General features: G+C 28.8%; 2 protein-coding genes across 4 annotated transcripts; one reads left to right on the forward strand and one right to left on the reverse strand.

Annotated features, from left to right (window-relative positions):
- Positions 1-587: 587 nt before the first annotated feature.
- Positions 588-5,049, reverse strand: LOC131657359 (agamous-like MADS-box protein AGL11). 3 transcript variants are annotated; one of them, XM_058926772.1, is made up of 9 exons: positions 4,895-5,049; positions 3,963-4,157; positions 2,222-2,303; positions 2,055-2,116; positions 1,534-1,633; positions 1,364-1,405; positions 1,218-1,259; positions 917-1,077; positions 588-825 (listed from the first exon to the last, which is right to left on the reverse strand). In XM_058926772.1, the coding sequence occupies exons 2-9, from the start codon at positions 4,142-4,144 to the stop codon at positions 822-824; spliced, it is 675 nt and encodes a 224-aa protein (XP_058782755.1). In that variant the 5' UTR covers positions 4,145-4,157; positions 4,895-5,049; the 3' UTR covers positions 588-821. The 3 variants fall into 3 exon arrangements, with proteins under 3 accessions (XP_058782755.1, XP_058782753.1, XP_058782754.1); XM_058926770.1 differs by having other exon boundaries at positions 917-1,086; XM_058926771.1 differs by lacking the exon at positions 4,895-5,049 and adding an exon at positions 4,380-4,519 and having other exon boundaries at positions 917-1,086.
- A 12,373-nt stretch (positions 5,050-17,422) lies between these two features.
- LOC131657360 (cellulose synthase-like protein G1) lies at positions 17,423-21,905 on the forward strand. Its single transcript, XM_058926773.1, has 7 exons — positions 17,423-18,053; positions 18,232-18,324; positions 19,271-19,372; positions 19,477-19,689; positions 19,990-20,092; positions 20,336-20,862; positions 21,296-21,905. Exons 1-7 carry the CDS (start codon positions 17,481-17,483, stop codon positions 21,767-21,769), a joined length of 2,085 nt encoding a protein of 694 aa, XP_058782756.1. The 5' UTR covers positions 17,423-17,480; the 3' UTR covers positions 21,770-21,905.
- Positions 21,906-22,390: the final 485 nt, after the last annotated feature.

Here is a 22,390-nt window from a genome sequence, read left to right on the forward strand (position 1 = left end):
ATATTTGAACTTTCTGCTTCTTTTAAATATAATTTTTTTTAATTAGTAGTTATGTTAGTTGTGTATACATATTGAAGAGGGATGATGAATTCATTCTCCACTTACTTCTTTATGCTATATGCTGATGATATTTTGTTGGTAAGCTCTAGCATGAAAGAAATCATTAAGTTCAAAGAGATTTTAAATACAAAAATTGAGATGAAATATCTTGATGAGACTAAGAAGATTCTAGAGATGAATATCATGATAAATTGGAAAATATGTAGATTGTTCTTATCTCAATTTAGTTACTTGAAAAAAATGTTATAGCAGTTTATAATACTTAACGTTAAAATCATCAACACTATTTTAGATCATCAACAAAACTTTCGGTCATCCAGTATCTTTAAAAGGAAATGATAAGAAGGAAACAATGAGTACCCTGTATGTACGTGGAGGTTGGAAGCATCTTGAGTGAGATAATTTGTAGTAGACTAGAATTCAACATTTATCATATCATAATAAGTCAGTTTAAGACAATCCATTGACGTGTTCCCTAAGTCACACCTTAGGTTAAGGTTTAAACATTATTACTTAGATTTGATCAATTTTGTCAAAGAGTGATTCATTATTTATTCCAACAACATACATTGTCATATTATATATCACACAATCACCACATGCATAAAATCCATAATATACTCTCACAAAAAGAATTCATATCCATAATAAATATTGAAGAAAAAGTAAATTAGAACTTGATTGGTCACTTAGCCAAATAACATAAATAAAAATAGTAGTAATTAATAATACATTAATTTAGCCCAAAGCCAATGCCATAATCACCTGTAATAACATAGCAAAATCCACACATTAGAACAAGTAAAATGCAAAAAAAAAAAAAAAATTTGTATATGATTGAGTTATATTTATTTACCCAAGATGAAGAATCTTCTTATCTGATGATTGATTGTAGGAAGTTCCATCTTCCATCATATTTGGATTGAAGAAATTACGAGATGCTAATGCTTGAATTGCATTCAGTTCTTGTCCAGAAACCATGTTTACTTGAGGAGGAAGCCTTTCAACATCACTTATCTGCATTTGCTTACATACATTATTTAAAGAAAAAAAATTTATATTAATTGAGATTTAATCGTAAATTTAACATATTTAAAAAGTGAGTTAAATATAAAGTAATCGAAGGCGAAAGAAAACATTTTTGTATACTAACTAACCTTAGTCCGAAGACAAAGATTTTCATTTTCCAGCTCAATCTCCTAATCGAATAATACATATAATTAATTAATGATATAATAAATTTTTTTAGTAATTAAATGAAATAAATAAATAAATAAATAAATAAATATATTTTGTGAATTACCCTTTTCTGAAAGTATTCAATTTCTGCCAGTAGCATCTCATGCTGTTACATTCAAAAGAGAAAAAAAAAAACATAGCAAATGAGAGTCAAAATACATAAATAATCATCATGTTATAATAATTACTAACTAATTAACAAGTTAACTAATTAATTAATTAATTAAATCTTACTTTCTTAGATCTAATCCTAGTGATTCCTCTTTCAAGCCTGTTCTCTAGCTGCTTAAGCTCTTTCACAGTCAATGTGCTTAAAGCATCCCCCATCAAATGCCTACAATTCAAATTTCATTAACAACAAAAATATTAATACATTACCTCTGGTCACTATTATAAACAAATTTTACTTTTTGTGATACATTTGACTGTTAATGTATCCATGTTAATGTATCCAGTCCATATGAACTAAGATACATTTCAGTCAAAATGTATCATAAAAAGTTTTTTTTCAATAAGTAATGGTATTAATCACAGGAACAGAATTACAAGACGAACACTTACCTCTTCATAAAAAGTGAAATTTGTTTATAAGAGTGACCGAATGGTGTATTTAATAAAGTTAAGTAGCAAATTTCGATAATAATTGCATAAACATCTAAAACTATTATATTGCGTGTGCAATTGCGGTTATAGAAAAAAAATCGAGTTTAACGCTTAAAAATCGATAATAGTAATAAAAATATTATCGATTATACCTGTTAGAATTTTGCAGCATCTGTATCTGTTGTCGAAGTTTCGCAGATTCTTGCTGATAATACTACAATCATATTATTGGATTAATTCAAATTAATATTAAATAATTTGATTAGTTAAAGTAAGAAAAAATGGTTGTGATTAAGATTAATTATAGATTAATGATTACCTGAGCATTAATTTCAGTGGTAGTTGTGGTGCTTGAATGATCTGAACATGCTTTCTTGTACCTATCAATTGTTGACCTAATGCTGCAAACATATACACAAACAAGAATCAATCAATCAGAAATTAATTAATAATCACTTTTTTTCAGAATCTGTGCATGCAATGAAACTTTTCCATTCTCTCTCCTTCTCTCTCTATATGTACACAGATTCTTATATTTCTTATCATGCAAATGGAAATAAACAGCATAACTCTGCATGGTTCCATTTGAGTGCAACTAAGTGTGTTGCAAATGTGTTTTACTCAATCATCATTATCATTTTTTATCCAACACAAAAATCGCTAAAATCGTCTGCAACATTCGAACCTAAGACTTTAAGAAGAACACACTTCTGAGTCTCGAGCCTTCACCATAAGGCCAAATGAGACATTAACTGTATTATTTAAAATTGTATTTAATCAAATTCTCGGCTCAACATAATTTCAAGTTGCGGTGTGATCTTCATCCGCACATACGGTCGTATCGTCTCGGTATCCTCATCAAAAGATAAAATTGTACTACTTCATAACATGGTCATATATATGAATGCAATGAAACATAGAATCTTAGTATAGTGTAGACTTTTGAAAAATAGTATAGATAATTATTAAATGTTGAATGTACTCTTTGTTCACTCTTGTATAGTACTAGAAATTCTAAACAAAGTGAATGGAAATCCTATAAATTCCAATGTTTCACCCTTTTTATGCAAATATTTGTAAAGGAAAAAGGTAACATATAAAACCCAAACTATTGGACAATGTGTTTATAACATAAAATCATCATACTCTCTCTGTCTCTTCAACATGAAACAAAACTCAATAGCCCAAAGTGGAAGGCAAAAAGACAAGTTTTGATTGATTTGTACTTGAACAAATAAAATTCTTGTGCTTTCTTCTTGTTTCATGATCTGAGTTTCTTGTAGGTCAACTTCACCATAATATCATTACACTATTTTTTTTTTTGTTTTCTTTCAATCATTTTTAAATTATTATTTTGATGTATTAACTTCATTATAATTAGTAATCTAAGCGAGCTTCCAATGAGAGTTTTTGTAAAAAAATTGTTTATAATGAATTCGCATAAAAATCATTTTTAAAAGCGGTTCTTGCAAAGATTAGTCTATACATTTACGCAAAAAAAAATATCTGATTTATAAAAAAGAATAGTTTGGAAGTTTATGATTGTAAGTTTTTCTAATCAGCCAAGGTTAAAAAAAATTTAAAGTAGGTTCCCTCAACAACAAAATAAATTATTTTAGAATGAATAATATAAATAAAAAATTCTTATTTTTTAATAGAATATAAAAATATAATTTTAAATGTAAAATTAATTAAGATATTCATTTAAGTAAATAATTGAGTGAAAAAAAAAATAGTACTAGTACTTTTTAACAGTAGCTAACAATGAGCTAAAACTCTTGCAAACTGAAACAATTGATTCCAATTCCAATTAAGGATATAGAAAACTAAGTTATAGCTGTATTTTTTTCCTATATATATATTAAGGGTACTGTCCTATACTTGAGCCTAAATTATCAATAGATCTAAGCAGAATGACCAACAATTATTGGTAATTAATGTAATATATATAACTAAAATAAATAAACTCAAATAAAAATAAAAATAAAAATAAAAAAGCCATGCAAAGTATATATATAATTAAAATAAATAAATAAATAAATAAATAAAATGAAACATACTTATTGTTTGAATATTCATAGAGTCTTCCACGGCTGGAGAAGACAATGAGAGCAACTTCAGCATCACACAAAACTGATAATTCATAAGCTTTTTTCAGAAGCCCGTTTCTTCTCTTGCAGAAAGTCACTTGCCTATTTGTTGTATTTTCAATTCTTTTTATCTCAATCTTTCCTCTCCCCATTTCTTGATCAACTCTATACTCAAAATTAAATTAAATTATTTTCATTAAATTAATTAACAGTATATACAAAAAAGGAAATAAATCATAAATTATATTATTTACAAAAAAAAAAAATCAAAACTCGTCTAGAAAGCTAGATCTAACAAAATCCAATCCATTTTACATATTATTAATTAGTATAAAAAAAATTCAAGAATTATATATGCATATATATACACATCATGTATAACTCTACCTAGGGTTAGAGCAAACATAATCTTCAATTTTCTGAATGATGAATAATCAAGATAAAAAATTATTGTGACTTTATGAGCAAGATCTAAGAAAATTACCATGATTTGAAGGAAATTAAACAACAAAATTTATATCAACTCAAAAGAATTTCATAGATCAGAAAGATTCTTTTGTTTTAACACAATAATAATAATAATAATAATAATAATAATAATTTTTTTTTATAAAATATTTAAATTAAAGCCTTGTTTAGCTCCAATAAAATACCTAAAAATAATAGTGATAAAACCTAAATTATTATTTTTTTATTTACTATTCTTTTGGAAACCATCTCATAGAAGAAAAGAGAACCATAAAAAAATTATAAAAGAGAAAAATAAAAAAAATATTGATGAGAAAAATGGAGAAAAAAAGTTGGAGAAAGAAAGTGATAAATAGGTTAGTGATGGTTCCATAAGAGTTTATAGGAAGAAGAAAAGAACAAATATGAAAGAGAGAGAGGAAATGTAAACAGACCTGGGTGATGGTTTTGAAGTTTCAGGTTTTGGAAAAATTTGTAATCCCAAAGAAATGAAACTTCACTATATACTTTCTTCTACTTCTATCTCTCCCTATTTATAGCCCTTTCTTTCTTTGTATATTTCTTTCTCTCTTTCTTTCAAACCAATCACAATTATTTATCATAATGCATGAGAGAGAGAGAGAGAGAGAAATAAAAGATGCTTTGAAGAAGAAAAAATATAATAAAATGAAATTGCACCATAAACAGAAATTTTTTCTTTTATTTATTATATTTTGAGTTTTTTTACTATGCATGTTTTTAAGTAATTGCATGGTAAAAACATAGGATTTGTTAATTGTTGGATATGATTATACGGTGGTTGTTTGAACCATTTACAGCTATATAGATCTTTTTATACTCAAAGTGTAATGTATACAATGTCTCATTGAGTTTTACTATATATATTTCTCAAAAAAAGTTTTACTATATATTTGGCAAATACATGATATTTCTCAAGAGAATGAAACATGATTAGGTATTTAGATAAAAAAATAAAATTGATTTGAGGGGGCTAGTAGTTAGAGTCATTGACGTAAAGATGATTATGTTACTTCATGAAGGGAGTGGTGGTGTGTTTGCAAATAATTTGATATTTATGTTAATATTTAGTTGAATAGAGTGTGAGACTTATCAAAATATAGAGACTGTACATTTTTATTGGTGCATTTGTTATTTTATAAACAAGATTTTAGGATTTTTTTTTTTATGTTAGTGAGACTTTAGGTTTTTTTTTTTTGGACAAGCAAAATAATATATTCATGAATCTAATCTAAGTAGTGAGATTTTAGGTTAATTAGGGTAAATTTTGTTTTTTAATAGCAATCATATAAATATATTAAAAATTTAAAAGAGGGGAAAGAGTAGCCGATACAGGTAGTACTGCTTAAAGAGAAGACAACAATAAACGAAAAAAATGAGACGAAAATTAATCTACAAACAACACCAACACCAAAAGTTATATACAATCCATTCACCTACGGCACCAATCCAACACACCCTTTAAAAGAGACAATTGGAGAGAAATAAACTTGGCCATTTGTAAAAAGCAAGAGAGTGCATCTTAAAATCGAAGGCATCAAAGCGGGTCACGCTCTTAGTATAGCAAGGAGAACGTAAAATAGATACGGTAATGAAATAATAACAACATTAAAATGTTAAATTTGCCGGATAAATTGATTTATTTAATCAGTTAGTTTACACAAAATAAATTTAAATCCGATCCACCTAATTTGTCGAATAAAATAAATCTATTTTTATCATTATTTAATATAAACTATTTTTTTTTTCAATTTTCTCTTGATAAAATAAAAACAAACTTTACTTGATTTAACTATTGTCTATTCTTAATTTTTTTATAATTAAAAATTATCATTCGAGTAACTCTTGATTTCCCTATCAAAAAGCATTGGGTAATATTTACTTTGTACTACTTTCTTTTAAAATTCCACCAACGAATTTCAATTTTGGGATGACTAATTTACCCTTGCACAGAATCTATCACTTTCAGTCTCATAAATTGCTACAACTGCAAAAATATTTGAGCCATTCATATAATGGTACTACCTAGCCCTATGGAATTTCAAATTTAATTAACACAAGTTATTTAATTAATTCCTAATTAAATAATTAAATAATATGTGAAATTAAATAATTAAATTGCATTTTCAAGATTTTTTTACTCATGTGCCACAAAAATGAAACAAAAATACCAATATGCCATGAAATGAAAAAAAAATACCAGTTTGCCACACTTTCTTTTGGGGTCCGTCCAGGGGTTGGCCGGACTGATGAAGCATTTTTTTCTCCTGTTGGAGTCCGGCCAGGGGTTGGTTGGACTCTAACTAGTCCATTTTTTTTTTGTTTTTTTAATTGATTTAAATGTTTTATTAATTACAATAAATGTTTTTTATTAGTTATAATGATTAAAATATAATTAAAAATGTAAAAAATATTATAATAAATAAAAAAATATTTTTTTTATTATAAATAATGATTAAAATACAATAAAATATAATAAAAAACATTATAATATAATAAAAAAAATTATTTGCCAATAAAATTTTTTAATTGAATTTAAGGATTTATTAATTATAAAAATTGTTTTTTTATTATAATTAATGGTTAAAATATAATAAAAAATTAAAAAAAATGCTATTTTAATTATTAAAAATATGAGTAAGTCACGGGTTGGACGAACATGTGTAGGTTCGGCCAATAGATGGACGAGGACATATATTTTATTATTATTTTTTTACCTATAAGTAAGATTGTACAGCCACATTGCCTATAAGTAAGATCTTTCAAGCGACGATTCTCCACAAAGACAACCTCCACCAAACAATGATCAACCGTTACGTAGGGGTACGAGACCAAAGATACCCAAAAAATATCTCACTAGGGGACATATGGTCCAACCAAAGAAGAAAAAATAGGCTTTTTTTCCTTGTACCCGTTTATGTATTGAATAAAATAAATATTGGCTTTTTTATTATATTTTAATCATTAATTATAATAAAAAAACAATTTTTATAATTAATAAATCCTTAAATTCAATTAAAAAAATTTATTGGCAAATAATTTTTTTATTATATTTTATTGTATTTTAATCATTATTTATAATAAAAAAAATTATTTTTTTATTTATTATAATATTTTTTACATTTTTAATTATATTTTAATCATTATAACTAATAAAAAACATTTATTATAATTAATAAAATATTTAAATCAATTAAAAAAACAAAAAAAAAAACGGACTAGTTAGAGTCCAACCAACCCCTGGCCGGACCCCAACAGGAAAAAAAAATGCTTCATCAGTCCGGCCAACCCCTGGACGGACCCCAAAAGAAAGTGTGGCAAACTGGTATTTTTTTTTCATTTCATGACATATTGGTATTTTTGTTTCATTTTTGTGGCACATGAGTAAAAAAATCCATTTTCAAACTTGTTAGGGTTTTATTAAAACTTTTGGTGTTTTCCACGTAATGTATGCACTAAACCAATTACCCTGACAACAAAAAAGTAAAATAAGTAACAAATAACAAGGGTTAGTAACAAAAGAAAACAGGATTAGAATTGAGTTGAGTCATTCAATTTTATCTTGTCTTATTAATGGAGGCAATGAGTGACATAGCAATAAAATACTACTTGTTTATGCACACATTCATTTTATTTGCTACTTACCACAGACTGTGGTTCACATGTTAGCTATAATATAGTTTATACATACACTATTTTTATGTAAATTGAGTAATCATTTGCATACATCTACACATACTTCAAATTTTAGGGAACATATGTGTTGTAATATAATCCAACTATAATTTGTTATGTTTGAGAAAATATCAAGCTTATCATTATCAAATTTAATCAGTTTCAATGAAAGATTAATTAAGCTTTATATTAGCTTTAATAAAGTACATGATAACAATGCTAAGCCTATATGTATGTATAATCATAACTAATTTTTACAACTGAATTTAAAACATTTATAATAGAATTTGCAGCTAGCTTGTAATGCAAGTTATTAGTCATTGTTGATCACCATGTTGTTTGAAAGTGTGACAATCTAAGGTTAATAGGGTTTATGGTCTTCTCAAAGAAAATCTTAGAAAGATAAAGGTTTTGAAAAAACTTAATTAGAATTATTTAAGGGGATTGAGTAATACTTCTAAAACTTGGGTATAGACCAAACAAAGACAAATAAAGGATTTGATAAATGTCTGGTCGCTTTAATTTCTGATAGCTATCGTCTTTTTACTTATTTTTCTCTTAAACCAACTTTTCAAGATAAATCACCAATTTATAAAAATCAAATTTTTGTGGATACGAACTTAGAATTTTATTAATTCGATACGTTTAATATACACTTGTTAAATTGTCATCAAGTTTTTGGCGCCGTTGTCAAGAATTGCTGAGTTATTTCAACAAGACAATTAAAGTGAAACAATTTATGTGGATACGAACTTAGAATTTTATTAATTCGATACGTTTAATACACTTGTTAAATTGTCATCAAGTTTTTGGCGCCGTTGTCAAGAATTGCTGAGTTATTTCAACAAGACAATTAAAATGAAACAATTTATGTGGATACGAACTTAGAATTTTATTAATTCGATACGTTTAATACACTTGTTAAATTGTCATCAAGTTTTTGGCGCCGTTGTCAAGAATTGCTGAGTTATTTCAACAAGACAATTAAAATGAAACAATTTATGTGGATACGAACTTAGAATTTTATTAATTCGATACGTTTAATACACTTGTTAAATTGTCATCAAGTTTTTGGCGCCGTTGTCAAGAATTGCTGAGTTATTTCAACAAGACAATTAAATTGTACTTGAATTTTGGTTTAATTTTCTATTTTTAATTTTTAATTTTATTTTTGAATTTATTTTGTTATAATTTATATTTATATTTTTTATTGATATTATTTTAGTTTTTGTTATTTAGTTATTTTATATCTAGTTTAGTGCTACTGAGGTATTTTTCTTCTTATTGTGCTTGTAAGGTAAAGAAAGTCATCTATGATGGATCTAACTTTCAGGTTGCCCCGTTAGCATAACTTCAAGCTTTATAAAAAAAAAAATGGCTGCCTCAACTCTAGTTCTAGCAAATGTTAATCGAGTCAGGGTATTACAATATGATTTTATCTGGTGAAGGTCACACCAATGGCTAATGTGTACCATACGTTGAAGAAGCGCATTATGCAAGAAATTATCAAGAAATGAATCCTTACTTCAACACCTATAATCCATGGTGGAATGATCATTCAAGTTTTAATTGTAGTAACAATCAATTTCAAATATCTAACCAAGAAGCTTCTCAAAATCCACCACTAAGGAAGTCATCCCTTATAGAACAGACTTTAAACTAATTTATGAAGTTTACTCAAAGAAACCTTTGAGAAATAAAGGTCATTCAAGAAATACCTGAAAGGGAATCATCTCTTTTAGAAGAAACTATAAACCAATTCACGATGACTCAAAGCAACTTGAAAGCAATAAACTCAACCATTTGGGCATTCAACAAGAATATTGAAGCATCTAACAAGAATATTGAAGCATCCATGAAAAGTATTGAAAATCACATTGGGTAGTTATCTAAACAATTGACAGCTTGATCAAATGGAGGTCTTAATGGGAATATATTGGATAGTTATGAGAATGATGAAGTTGAAAGAGAAGTCAAAGATGAATGGAAAGTAGTTGATGAAGGAGGAATTAAAAAGGAAAAAGAAGAAGAAAAATGCATGCCAACAGATAAAAAATAATCAATAATAGAAGAATTTGAGGCCAAAAATAGATATGGGAAAAGAGCACAAATGCTAAGTGAGGATGACCTAGTTTTTGAGGAAGCTCCAAATTCAATAATTCGTTCTAGATCTACAGGAGACGACAAAAGAGTAAGGGAACTGACATCCACATCCCTAACAACAGGACTATCATGGTCCCTTCACTCATCTCCTTTAGAAGAATCATTAGCACCTCCAATGGAATGAAAAATCAAGGGCTCTCTACCATCTTCAACAGAACCCCCTCCAAACCCAGAGTTATCGGTAACCAGGATAAGGTTCGCAACTGGTTTGTTAACTTCTAAAAGGTCAATATTTGACATTCTTGGATTTACAAGCCCATTAGGAAAGAGGAATCATCACTAACGGGTATATTTATTACATTTGCGGGTACATTTTCTATGTGGGTCATATCCAAATCAATAGAGGAATGCATTGAACAATAAACAGAAAAGAGAAAGATGGTACCTAAGAAAACTAAAAATGTAGATAACATTTAAAGGAGATAACCTAAAAGGTGCACTAGATCAAGAAATGTATAACCCAATGAAGGAAAAAGATTGACGAAATAAATATTGACAAAGCTCAGAGAAGAAAATCGAACTATATAGGAAAAAAGAAACTTGTAGTTTGTGTAAAAGACAAAAGGATTTTTAAAATTCCAAGTGACCCTTATATAGAGAAGTGAAACAAACTAATCAAGGACTCATAATTAAAGTTTACATAGAGGCGAGAAAACAACAATTAAATCTCTCCTCGGGAATACTACAACACATGAGTATCCAAGGAATAAGCTTCAATATCGGTGTAGAAACCTAAGGGCGCCACATGGCAAACAAAATTTGAAAAATGTCTTAGTGATGAGACACACATTTAATGCAGTTATTCTCTAGATTGCTCACGCCTAAAGTCAAACCTCTTCTCCAAACAATAACTCTAATGTAGGGAGCTCGACCCAGTTCTCTAAAATTCTTCTCACAACCACAACACGAGAAACCTCAGAGATAATTTGTTTTGAGCTGACCAAATACCTAATAAGAGAAAACACACATTTGATCCAGATTTGGTAGGCCACAAACAACTCTATACATATAATAAGGAGTCTAAAAATATATAATTCAAATTCATTATGATTCACACATCATTTTTCATTCTCTTACTGACTTAGACGTTGTAATGATAATCTTTTAGGTTAGTCTCTTCTTCACAGTAAAAAAAAATTTATTTCTCCATACCAACGGAATAATGTGTGTGTATATATATATATATATATATATATATATATATATATATATATATATATATATATATATATATATATATATATATATATATATATATATATATATATATAATTGTTTACATAATTCTACTTCTATAGGAGTCTTAAAAAACAAAAGCTCCACTACTACTATGACGGGTACGATGAAATGCTTGCATGAGTATCACTTTGTAGTTGGTGGTCCTCAAAATCAATGTGGGCCTCTCATGTTTCATCGAATCTAATAAGGACCACTTTAGTGGGCACATATAGTTATGCTGTGGGGCAATCATATTGCTTGTTCAAATCAACCGACCAACCAAGTGTGTTCTTTTCTTATGATTCAAAAATAAATTTTTTTATTTTTTTATTTTTATAAAAACAAAAAGAGATTTAAATTATGTTTATTAAGATTACAATATGAAACATTTAACATTTAACATTTAACTGATACATCATAGAGACTTGAAAATGAAGTTAATTACTTGTTGTCAATCGCTATCTAAGTTTATATGCTCACAATATGGATGCCAACTAACCAATTGGTAAATTGTACAAAGCATTCTCTGAAATCCCATTAAAATTAGGATGTCTTTGTCAATCACACACACACAATAAGATTCATCATTGAAGACTACCCCCACTATACTAGTACATAAATCTGCTCTAAGGTCTTTGTACTTTACAAGAATGGTGTATAAGTAGGCCATGTCCCAAGTTTCAAAATTTTCCATTTATGGTCACCCCTTTATGAGAATAAACCTTCAATTTTTAAACATAGGTTCTAAACAAAATAAAAACACATAGAGGCTAAGATTTAGGTAACGTAAAAAAACAATAACTAAAATTTCACAATGGAGTTCAAGACCAGTCCTGTTGGAAAACAAAATTGACATACATGTATCAATATCAAACATATTATCATATTTCATAATCATATTCCATTTTCTACTAATATTTGTGTCATGTTCATAATCCATAACAATCTTATGTCGTTATAATCCTTGTAATCCTCAAATATATACCCACACATAATCCCACTCAAACTTACATGCATACATATAACAGATGAAACAATTATGGTTTCAAGAAGAAGAAGAAAAAGAGAAGGGAGATAAGAGAAAAAGAAATTTATTAGATGAAGTTGTTGTTAAACTGTAAAAAGTGTATTTTGAATTACAACGTTAGCTAAAAATCATATTTCGACTTTGACACAATAGCTATATGTTGTATTCGACCCTGTCAAATACAGATGACTCCACAGCTACTTCGATTAGGTTACACAACCTTGTTGAACACAAACTACTTAGAGAGACCATGAATTACATCTTCTAACACACCTTTTAAATCATGTTTTCAAGACTTCTCATTCTAATGCTGCTCTTCAGCTCATCAAACCTGACTTTCTTTAGGGGCTCGGTGAGTATATCAATTAGCTGCAGTTCTGATTTGCAATACTCAGGTTTAAGCTTTCCTTCATTTACTTGATCTCTTAGAAAATGACACCTCCTCTCTATGTGTTTACTTCGACCATGACACATTGAATGATTGGCAAGGTCGATAGCTGACTTTTTATCTACAAACAACACATTTTCTTAGGTTCCATGATCTTGAGTTCTACTAACAACATCTCTATCCATACAGCTTGATATGATGCAACCATGTACTAAGCTTCACAAGATGACAAAACTACAATGTTTTGTTTCTTTGAGCTCCAAGAGATTTGAGCGTCTTCTATCATGAATATGTAGCTTGCAATACTCTTCTTCTTGTCTTGATCTCCATTGATATCTGAGTCAGCGTAACCATGTACCTCTGCATTTGTGTTGATATTCTTGTGTTTTGGCCTTAGCACACCATGATAAATAGCCTATTAACTGCGGTGAGATGAAATTATTAGGGCTTCTTCATGAATCTGCTCAACAATCTGACACTTTGACAAATGTTTGGCTTTGTATTGCATAGATTCCTCAAGGATCCAATGATTGTTTTGTACAATATTGCACTTACGAAATCATCATATGTATCCATCTTTAACTTTGCTCCATTTTTTAATGGCATTTCAGCTGTATTACAGTCGCTCATCTAGAATCTTTTCAAAAATATCTCGAGTATACTTCTTCTGGTGCAAGAACACTCGTTCACCTCTGTCTTGGAACATTTCAAATTTCTCCATCAGCTTCGACTTGACCCTTTATATCTTTGTTTCATCTGCACTTGTGATCAACAAATCATCTACATAAGACATAAAATGATTCGACTGACCCTGTTTGTATCATTGACATATACTCCATGTTCAGAGACACATTTTATGAAACCTCTTGTATCCACCTCTAAAAAAATGATTTCGTCCCTTGAATATGAAAATAAAAATCTCTTAGAAGAAATATAAAGTCTTAAAGAGAGATCAAATGTTTTAATTCAAAATTATTCCTCTTCTCACGAAATCCTAGTTGAATCTATTAAATGTCATCAATGTGATATTTTGAAAAATAAAAATGATGATTTACATACTACACTTAATAAATTTATTAAAGGAAGTGAAAAATTGAATTTTTTTTATAGGTAATCATATAATAAATCTACTTTAGGTTATGAACCTAAAACTAATTCTAAAAGTTTTAGTTACATATGTTATACTAAAAAAATATTCACTTTGTTTATAAATGCAATTACTTTTGTAAGCTTTGCCATCTTAAGCCTTATTGTTTTAGAAAAATGAAAGATTCAAAGTAGTAAAAGAGATTTAAATTTAATGACTTGAGCCATCTTAAATCTAATAACATTAAAAGACCTAAAAATAGTTGGGTACCAATGGTCAAAAAGTCAAATTGAGATGCAGATATGCTTGACGGCTCGAACGCAATGTGATAGTAGTCATTCAGATCACATGACCGAAGATATAAATCTTTTCTCTTATTTACCTCCTACAAGAGGTGAATCATATTCTTATGGTAATAATAAAGGTAAAATTGTCAGTGTAGGAACTATTGGTAAGATCCCTAAAACTAGTGTTGAACTATTTTGAGAATTGCAATAGTATAACACACTTTATTTAGCAACAAGTAAATTTTGTCGCAAATGTAATATAGTGTGTTGTAATTCCTCTATATGTCAAGTTCTTTAAACTTTTGAAATAAAAATTATTTTCTCTCTATTAAAACTTTTTCAAAAATGGACCCTTATCTATAGAAGAATTCATACACGTTATTTTTGTTAATCTAACCCCTTTTGTAGTAGAAGAAGATTTCTTTGTTTATGCGAGTATTTTGGAGAAGACACTTCTAGAAGCTAAATATAAAAGATAATGGTAAAGATTAAAGTAAATAAAAATCAAGAAAAAGACCAAGGTAAAATATAATATCGCCAAAATGAGGGATCAAGCGTAGATCATCAGGATCTTCTCCAAAAATGAAGGGCTACTAAATACCACCCTTTCCGAGACGTTATTGGGATATTTATAAGGGAGTCACAACTCTACATTCCCTTAGAAAAATATGTAACTTTAAGACTTTTGTTGATCTTTCTAATAGGGTAGGTTGATACAAACCCTTTTAAGAAACTCGAGCATGACCGTTTACTTGTGCATATTTTTCTCGGTTCGGTGCTACTACCAAACTTTGTGTAAGGGATTTAGTGATATGATGTAGAATAAATTCAAAAAATTTATGATGAGGAGCTTTTGTACTCTCTTGAGTTACAAATTAATCAATCCAAAAAAGGCCTTCTTAAACATATTAATTTAAGGAATGTACAAATATATATAAATCTCTACATTATCAAAGGTGTAGATTGAATATTTTGCAACATCAAAAGCAAATTGCAAGAGGTCTTTTGATTTAATTTAAAGTTTCAAAAAATCCTTGAAAATTTCATAGATTATAAATTGCCAATCTGTTTGCAGAAGCATTACAAAAAATTTCTACATATGCAAATATGTTTGAAAGACCTTTTGACATGGAAGAGAAGACTTCTATGTCTTTGAAACAATGTACCTATAAAAAGGATGTAATGCTATAATCAAAGGAAGATTCTACCAAAATTATAAGATTCATGTAGTTTCCATATTCCTTGTACTATAGGAAACCTACAAATTTCAAGAGTTGTTTATGAATTGGGATAAAACACCAGCTTGATGTAACTCTCAATGATGAAAAATTAGGCAAAGAGGCAAAACAGACCAACATGTTATTAACATTGGCTGATATATCTTATGTATTCCCTTTTGAGATAATGAAAGATGTGTTAGTTAAGGTCAGAAACTTTATTTTTCTAGTTAATTTTGTAGTTCTAGACATAGAAGAAGAAGAAGCAAAGGTCCCTAAAATTTGAGGTAAATAATTCCTTTAAATTCTAAAGCCAACATTGACTTGATGCAACATGGATGTGTGGCAAAAAGAAAAAGACAAACTAGAATCACCACATGCAAAAAAAAAAAAACATATTTTTGGTTTCGACCCACTCAAAGAAGAATAGGAGGATAGCGTGGTAAAAAAAAAACAGCAAAGGTTCAGGATAGGGACATGCTAATAGCTGAGAGGTCATGATTCAAGAAACCCAAACAACAAAGGATGTAACCAAATCAAATCCACTATATTGATTAAGGTTTTTGAATTTTAAAATTTGAGTACTTAAAACCACGGTGTAGAGTCTAAAATCTAAAAAGTATTTATTTTTTTAGTGTTGCGATTTTAAATTTTGACCTTAGCGGTTTTACTAGCAAGGACAACGTCTCTCTTAAATTTTAATTAAGTGTTCAGGACATGAATGTAAAATTTGACATAACCACAAGACATAAAGTATTTTTGGTTGTTTGCAAGCAACACATGCTCAATATTTTCTCCTTACTATCATACCATCCTTAAATATCGACTCATGATTCCCTTATTTCCTGTTGATGTGTTTTGCCATTTTTTCTACAAGGTGTGCTTGAATACATTTGGGGTACACACTATTCATTGTAAAGAGTTTCTAGGATTCAAATATCGACATGGCTTTGTTAGGGATGTCTTATTTGATATATTCTGGCGTGTTGGGGTATCTACGAAGAAAAGGTGTATGTGAATTTTTTGACCCTTGGAAAGGACGATCAACACTTAGGCCCACATATATTCTAGTGTACGGGTGGGTATGAGGGAAGCATACACGTGTAGATTTGATTGGGGTTTCTCTGCTGGTGGGGTTGGGGACTGGAGGGTTTACTGTGAAATAGACAGCTCTCAAAGTCGTTTCAATTAAAGTGGTCAAGCATGAGAAAACGTGTTCTGACAATCACATGCTTTCAACATTTTGCTTTTGACACTTTTGGTTTTCTAGCACTAAAAATTGTGGATCTTTTACAAAGAGTGCAAATACTCATGCATAGTAATCTTGTGTCTCCTACGACAATGAATGTAATATTGAAGAGAATTAGTTTTGTCATCCAAAAAGAGATAGTGACGCAGTTTGTTATTCGTTTGGCTGTATAATCTGTACAAGTATTTAAATTTTTTAAAAATATTTCTAAGTAGTTTCAAAATGAAAAAAATAATGCATCTTTTATCATTTTTCTCTAGCACTTCCCTGCACCCTACATATAAAGTTAAGCCCATTATAAGAGGCCTCAAGATAGAGTCCAAAACTAAAAAAAAAGAAACAACCAATCATCATGGCCCATGCTTCACTCACTTTTTTCTTAAAATCAAATCTAAATTCCGAACAACAATTAAAAAATTACCCACGCAGCAACATTGTCCTCACGAGGCCTCTTGTCCTTTTTGTTGTTTCCACTATAAAATAATTATATAATATAAACTTTTAATAACACTGATGCGAGTTCCACGAGAGTTACTTTTAAATTAGTATTTGATTTTCAATTCTCATGAATATGTATAGATTTTATTTATTTATTTATTTTGCTTCATCAACTAACATATATAAATGAAACTGCACATTCTATAAACCATACACAACAACGTTGAAAAATATTCAAAGTTATTGACTTGTTATGGCAACTTTCACACTTCACAAAGAAACAGTTCAATCATGGTTACTTCTAAGTAGAACTCACATATTATTCCACTTCATATGTGTCTTGTTCCTCTTTTACTATCGTATCAAAAATTTCATTATTTCCTATCCATGGATTTTAATGACACTAGCTGAAGTTATTCTATCAATCATGTGGTTTTTTAACCAAGCGTACCGGTGGCGGCCGGTGAGTCGATCGGTGATGACCGAGAAACTCCCGGTCGACGAGAATTTACCAGGACTCGATATATTTGTGTGCACGATCGATCCTGAGAAAGAACCGACCGTTGAAGTTATGAACACGGTTGTTTCGGCTATTGCTATGGATTACCCTAGTGATAAACTTTCTGTTTATCTTTCTGATGATGGTGGTTCTCTTGTTACTTATTTTGGGATTAAAGAAGCTTCTGAATTTGCTAAAGTTTGGGTTCCTTTTTGTAAAAAATATGGTATTAAATCAAGATGCCCTAAGGTTTTTTTCTCTCCTTTGGGTGAGGATGAACATGTTCTTATGTCACATGAATTTGAAGTAGAAAGAGACCAGATTAAGGTATTTTATATCATCTATATAGTTATAATGACAGATAATCTCCACCGTTTATTTTAAAATTTAATGGTTCAGATTCTTTCTCATATCCTTACATAAAAATGACGTTCTCTGTGATACGTCCCCTATATATTTATTTGATATGATTTTGTATTGACATGATGCTGTAATAATTTGACAGGTGAAGTACGAGAACATGCAGAAAAATATTGAAAAATTCAGTTCTGACCCGAAAAATCTTCGCATGGTTACTGACAGGCCTTCTCGGATTGAGGTATGACTAATAAAAAATTTGATAGAATAATTACTAGTTAAGTGAAAATAAATATATGTTTTTATGTGTAAATATTGATTGCAGCGCTATTTTTTTCCACTAGGTTTTAGTTTTAAAAGTGGTCTAAATATAAACAAATGGTTTAGTGCAGATGATTAATGTATTTTAATTTTCACCAACAAGAGAATGTTTTAAGACAAAATTTAAAGAATGTCCGATTGAAAGTATTTTGAGTTTTTTACAAACCAAAAATATTAATTTATATATATATATATATATATATATATATATATATATATATATATATATATATATATATATATATATATATATATATATATATATATATATATATATATATATATATATATATATATATATATATATATATATATATATATGAGAATCATGAGTATTCTACTTAAATAAACAAATTTATTAAAAACATTTACTAAGGTTTAAAGTTTAGGGACTTTCTAAAAAAAATTAAAAACACATATTTTTATTAACTTGCTTTAAAGTTTATTTATATCAAATATTTAAAAAAAAGAAAACATTTGATGTACTTTTAAAAAGATTTGAAGGAAAATGATAATATGAATTGTGTTAAAATTTTATTTTATTGAAAGCTTAATAAAACTTTCTAGAGTCTAAGTTGTTTAATTAAACACACTTTCTAAACAAATTAAAAACATATATTTTTATTAAATGAGTCTGGTCGAACTAAGTCGGGGCTATTGTAAAACCGATTTATAACCAAAGGTTATTGTTATGTGCGTGAGTTGAAAATTCCACATTACTTGAATATTTTTTTATTATCATCCTTAATAAATATTTTTTATTATGGATAACAACGATAAATTTAAATTTTATTTACTTAAATTATTTTAATTTAAGAGTATTTATTGACCGCTAAATTAATAATATTATAATTTATTTATTTTAGATTGTAAACGAAGAATCAGAAATTCCACGCGTTGTTTACGTATCTCGTGAAAGAAGACCATCACTTCCTCACAAATTCAAAGGAGGAGCCCTAAATACATTGGTATTTAATTTCAAACTTCATATATAATTTTCTCTATTTAATATTAAAATATTATTTATGAGAAACTATATTTAACACTTTTTATTATTTTATTGTTGTTGCAGCTTAGAGTGTCAGGTTTGATCAGCAATGGACCTTATGTACTAGCAGTGGATTGTGATATGTATTGCAATGATCCATCATCAGCCAAACAAGCAATGTGTTTCTTTCTTGATCCAGAAACCTCTAAGTATATTGCTTTTGTTCAATTCCCTCAAATGTTTCACAATCTTAGCAAAAAAGACATCTATGATAACCAATCCAGAACTGCTTTTAAGGTAAATAAAAAATAATGCTCATCTTTTTTTATTTTATTTTTCTTAAACTGCAATTTGTAGTTGTAATATAGTCCTTGAATTTACACAGTTAATTTCAATTTGTCCATCTGATCATGATCAAACGATTCTAATGTTAAATTAGATATAAAATTCTTCTTTCTCGGTCATGCAACTAAGATCAAACTATTAATAATATTGTGATAACATGAATACAACAAAACTTGACTGCATGAAATCCGATTATGTTTTTTCGTAAAATTTACTCATGTAAAGGATGACTTATTGCAAATTTTATTTTAGACAATGTGGCAAGGAATGGATGGATTGAGAGGTCCAGGTCTTTCTGGCAGTGGTAATTACTTGAATAGAAGTGCATTGCTATTTGGAAGTCCAAATCAAAAAGGTACATATGGTCTCATTACTATATTACATAGTGTTTTAGTGTTTTTATTAGTGTTAGTTAATATTGTTATCATAGTTAAGTTAGTTACACCTAACTTTCTACTATATTGTAATAGATTTTTCTATTATGTTATAATAGATCGTCTATGATTTGCCCATATTTTTATTCACCATGTCTTTTTTGTAATATGCAGTTTCTATCGGAGATTCGTCTTTATAGTTTTTTTTTCTTTCATGATTGTAGATGAGTATCTTCATGATGCCCAAAAATACTTTGGAGAATCAACCACATACATAGAATCACTCAAGGCCATTCGTGGACAAGAAATTAGCAAAAAGAACCTTTCAAAAGATGAAATTTTGCAAGAAGCCCAAATAGTTTCATCTTGTTCGTATGAAACACACACAAAATGGGGCACAGAAGTAGGATTTTCATATGGAATTTTACTAGAGAGTACTATCACTGGATATCTTTTACACTGCAGAGGATGGAAATCAGCTTATCTTTACCCCAAAACACCTTGTTTCTTAGGTTGTGCACCAACTGATATCAAAGAAGGAATGCTTCAATTGGTGAAATGGTTGTCTGAACTTTGCTTGCTTGCTGTCTCTAAATATAGTCCTTTTACTTATGGATTTTCAAGAATGTCAACTATTCATAACTTCACCTATTGCTTCATGTCAATTTCATCTTTATATGCTATTGGATTCATCCTTTATGGCATTGTACCTCAAGTTTGCTTCTTCAAAGGAATTTCCATTTTCCCTAAGGTAAAGCTCATATTCAATTATTTTTACTAGTCGTTAAGAATCGCATCGGAAAATATATGACATGAACGTGTGTTTATAATTGGGAACAATCATCACCCAACAAGTCGGTTTTATATGGATGAATTAGAACTATATTTCTTAACATGGTATCATAGACTGATTTAGGATCTGTTGGGCCACCAACTATTAAATTTTTATTATCGGACCACCCACCATTTACTTTCAAGCTTCAGGGTGTGAGGAGGTGTGTTAAGAATCTCACATCAAACAATATAAGATCTGAATATGTGCTTATAAGTGGGGGAAAGACAAGGTTCACCCTACAAACCAGTTTGGTAGTGATTAGTTAGGTTCAACCACATTTCTAGCATTAGTCCTATTGTGCAATATATTTTGTTATAATTTGATATATTTTAAATTATTGATATTACAGGTCACAGATCCTTGGTTTGCAGTGTTTGCATTCTTATACATAGCGACACAAATTCAACATTTAATAGAGGTGATTTCTGGTGATGGCTCAGTTTCAATGTGGTGGGATGAACAAAGAATTTGGATTTTAAAATCAGTTACAAGTTTATTTGCAATGACCGAGGCAATTAAAAAATGGTTAGGATTAAACAAGAAGAAATTCAACTTATCAAACAAAGCAATTGACACAGACAAAGAGAAAATCAAGAAATATGAACAAGGTAGGTTTGATTTTCAAGGTGCGGCTTTGTATATGTCTCCAATGATTATGTTACTCATAGTCAACACTATTTGTTTCTTTGGTGGTTTATGGAGACTTTTCAAAACAAGAGACTTTGAAGAAATGTTTGGTCAACTTTTTTTAGTAAGTTATGTCATGGCTCTCAGTTATCCAATTTTTGAAGGAATTTTAACCATGAAAAGTAAGAGTGGATAATGAAACACTTCTTCAAGAGTCCAAAGTTGTTGTTGAGAGGATTGTTATGTTTCTATTAATATATGTCTATGAATGACTATGTCCCTGCATATGTTTAAAAATAAATTATGTGATTGTCCTAATTTAATTCAACTGTAGATGACCATTTCTATTCATTTATATTAGATAATAGTTTAGTTTTGTTACAAATGGTTATCTACAACTATAGATAAAAAGGATTGAAGACTTTGGGTTGGACTAGTTTAAATTATATTTTAACCTTTAAAATATAATTTATTTAATTTTAAAAGTAAAATACTAATAAAATATAGGGTTTTAATTAGAAGACGGTAGTTGATTCTATATCATGTGATAACTTTCAGAGTTGGTTTCTTCACTATTTTAATAATCCTCTTAAAATGTAACGGCATATAACATGCTGTAATTTTAATATTCTGGATAAATAACAAATTTTGGTGAAGGCAAGTCTGACATTCAAGAGCAGATCTCTAACATCTTATATAAGATTTGAACATGTTATATTTTTAATATTCTAGATAAAGAATTTTGATATTCTACGAAGATTTGTTGTATACAATGTATTTTTGATATTCTGAGTAAACAATGTAACTATTTCTAAAA

Source organism: Vicia villosa, linkage group LG3 (assembly GCF_029867415.1).
Source record: "Vicia villosa cultivar HV-30 ecotype Madison, WI linkage group LG3, Vvil1.0, whole genome shotgun sequence".
NCBI lineage: Eukaryota > Viridiplantae > Streptophyta > Magnoliopsida > Fabales > Fabaceae > Vicia > Vicia villosa.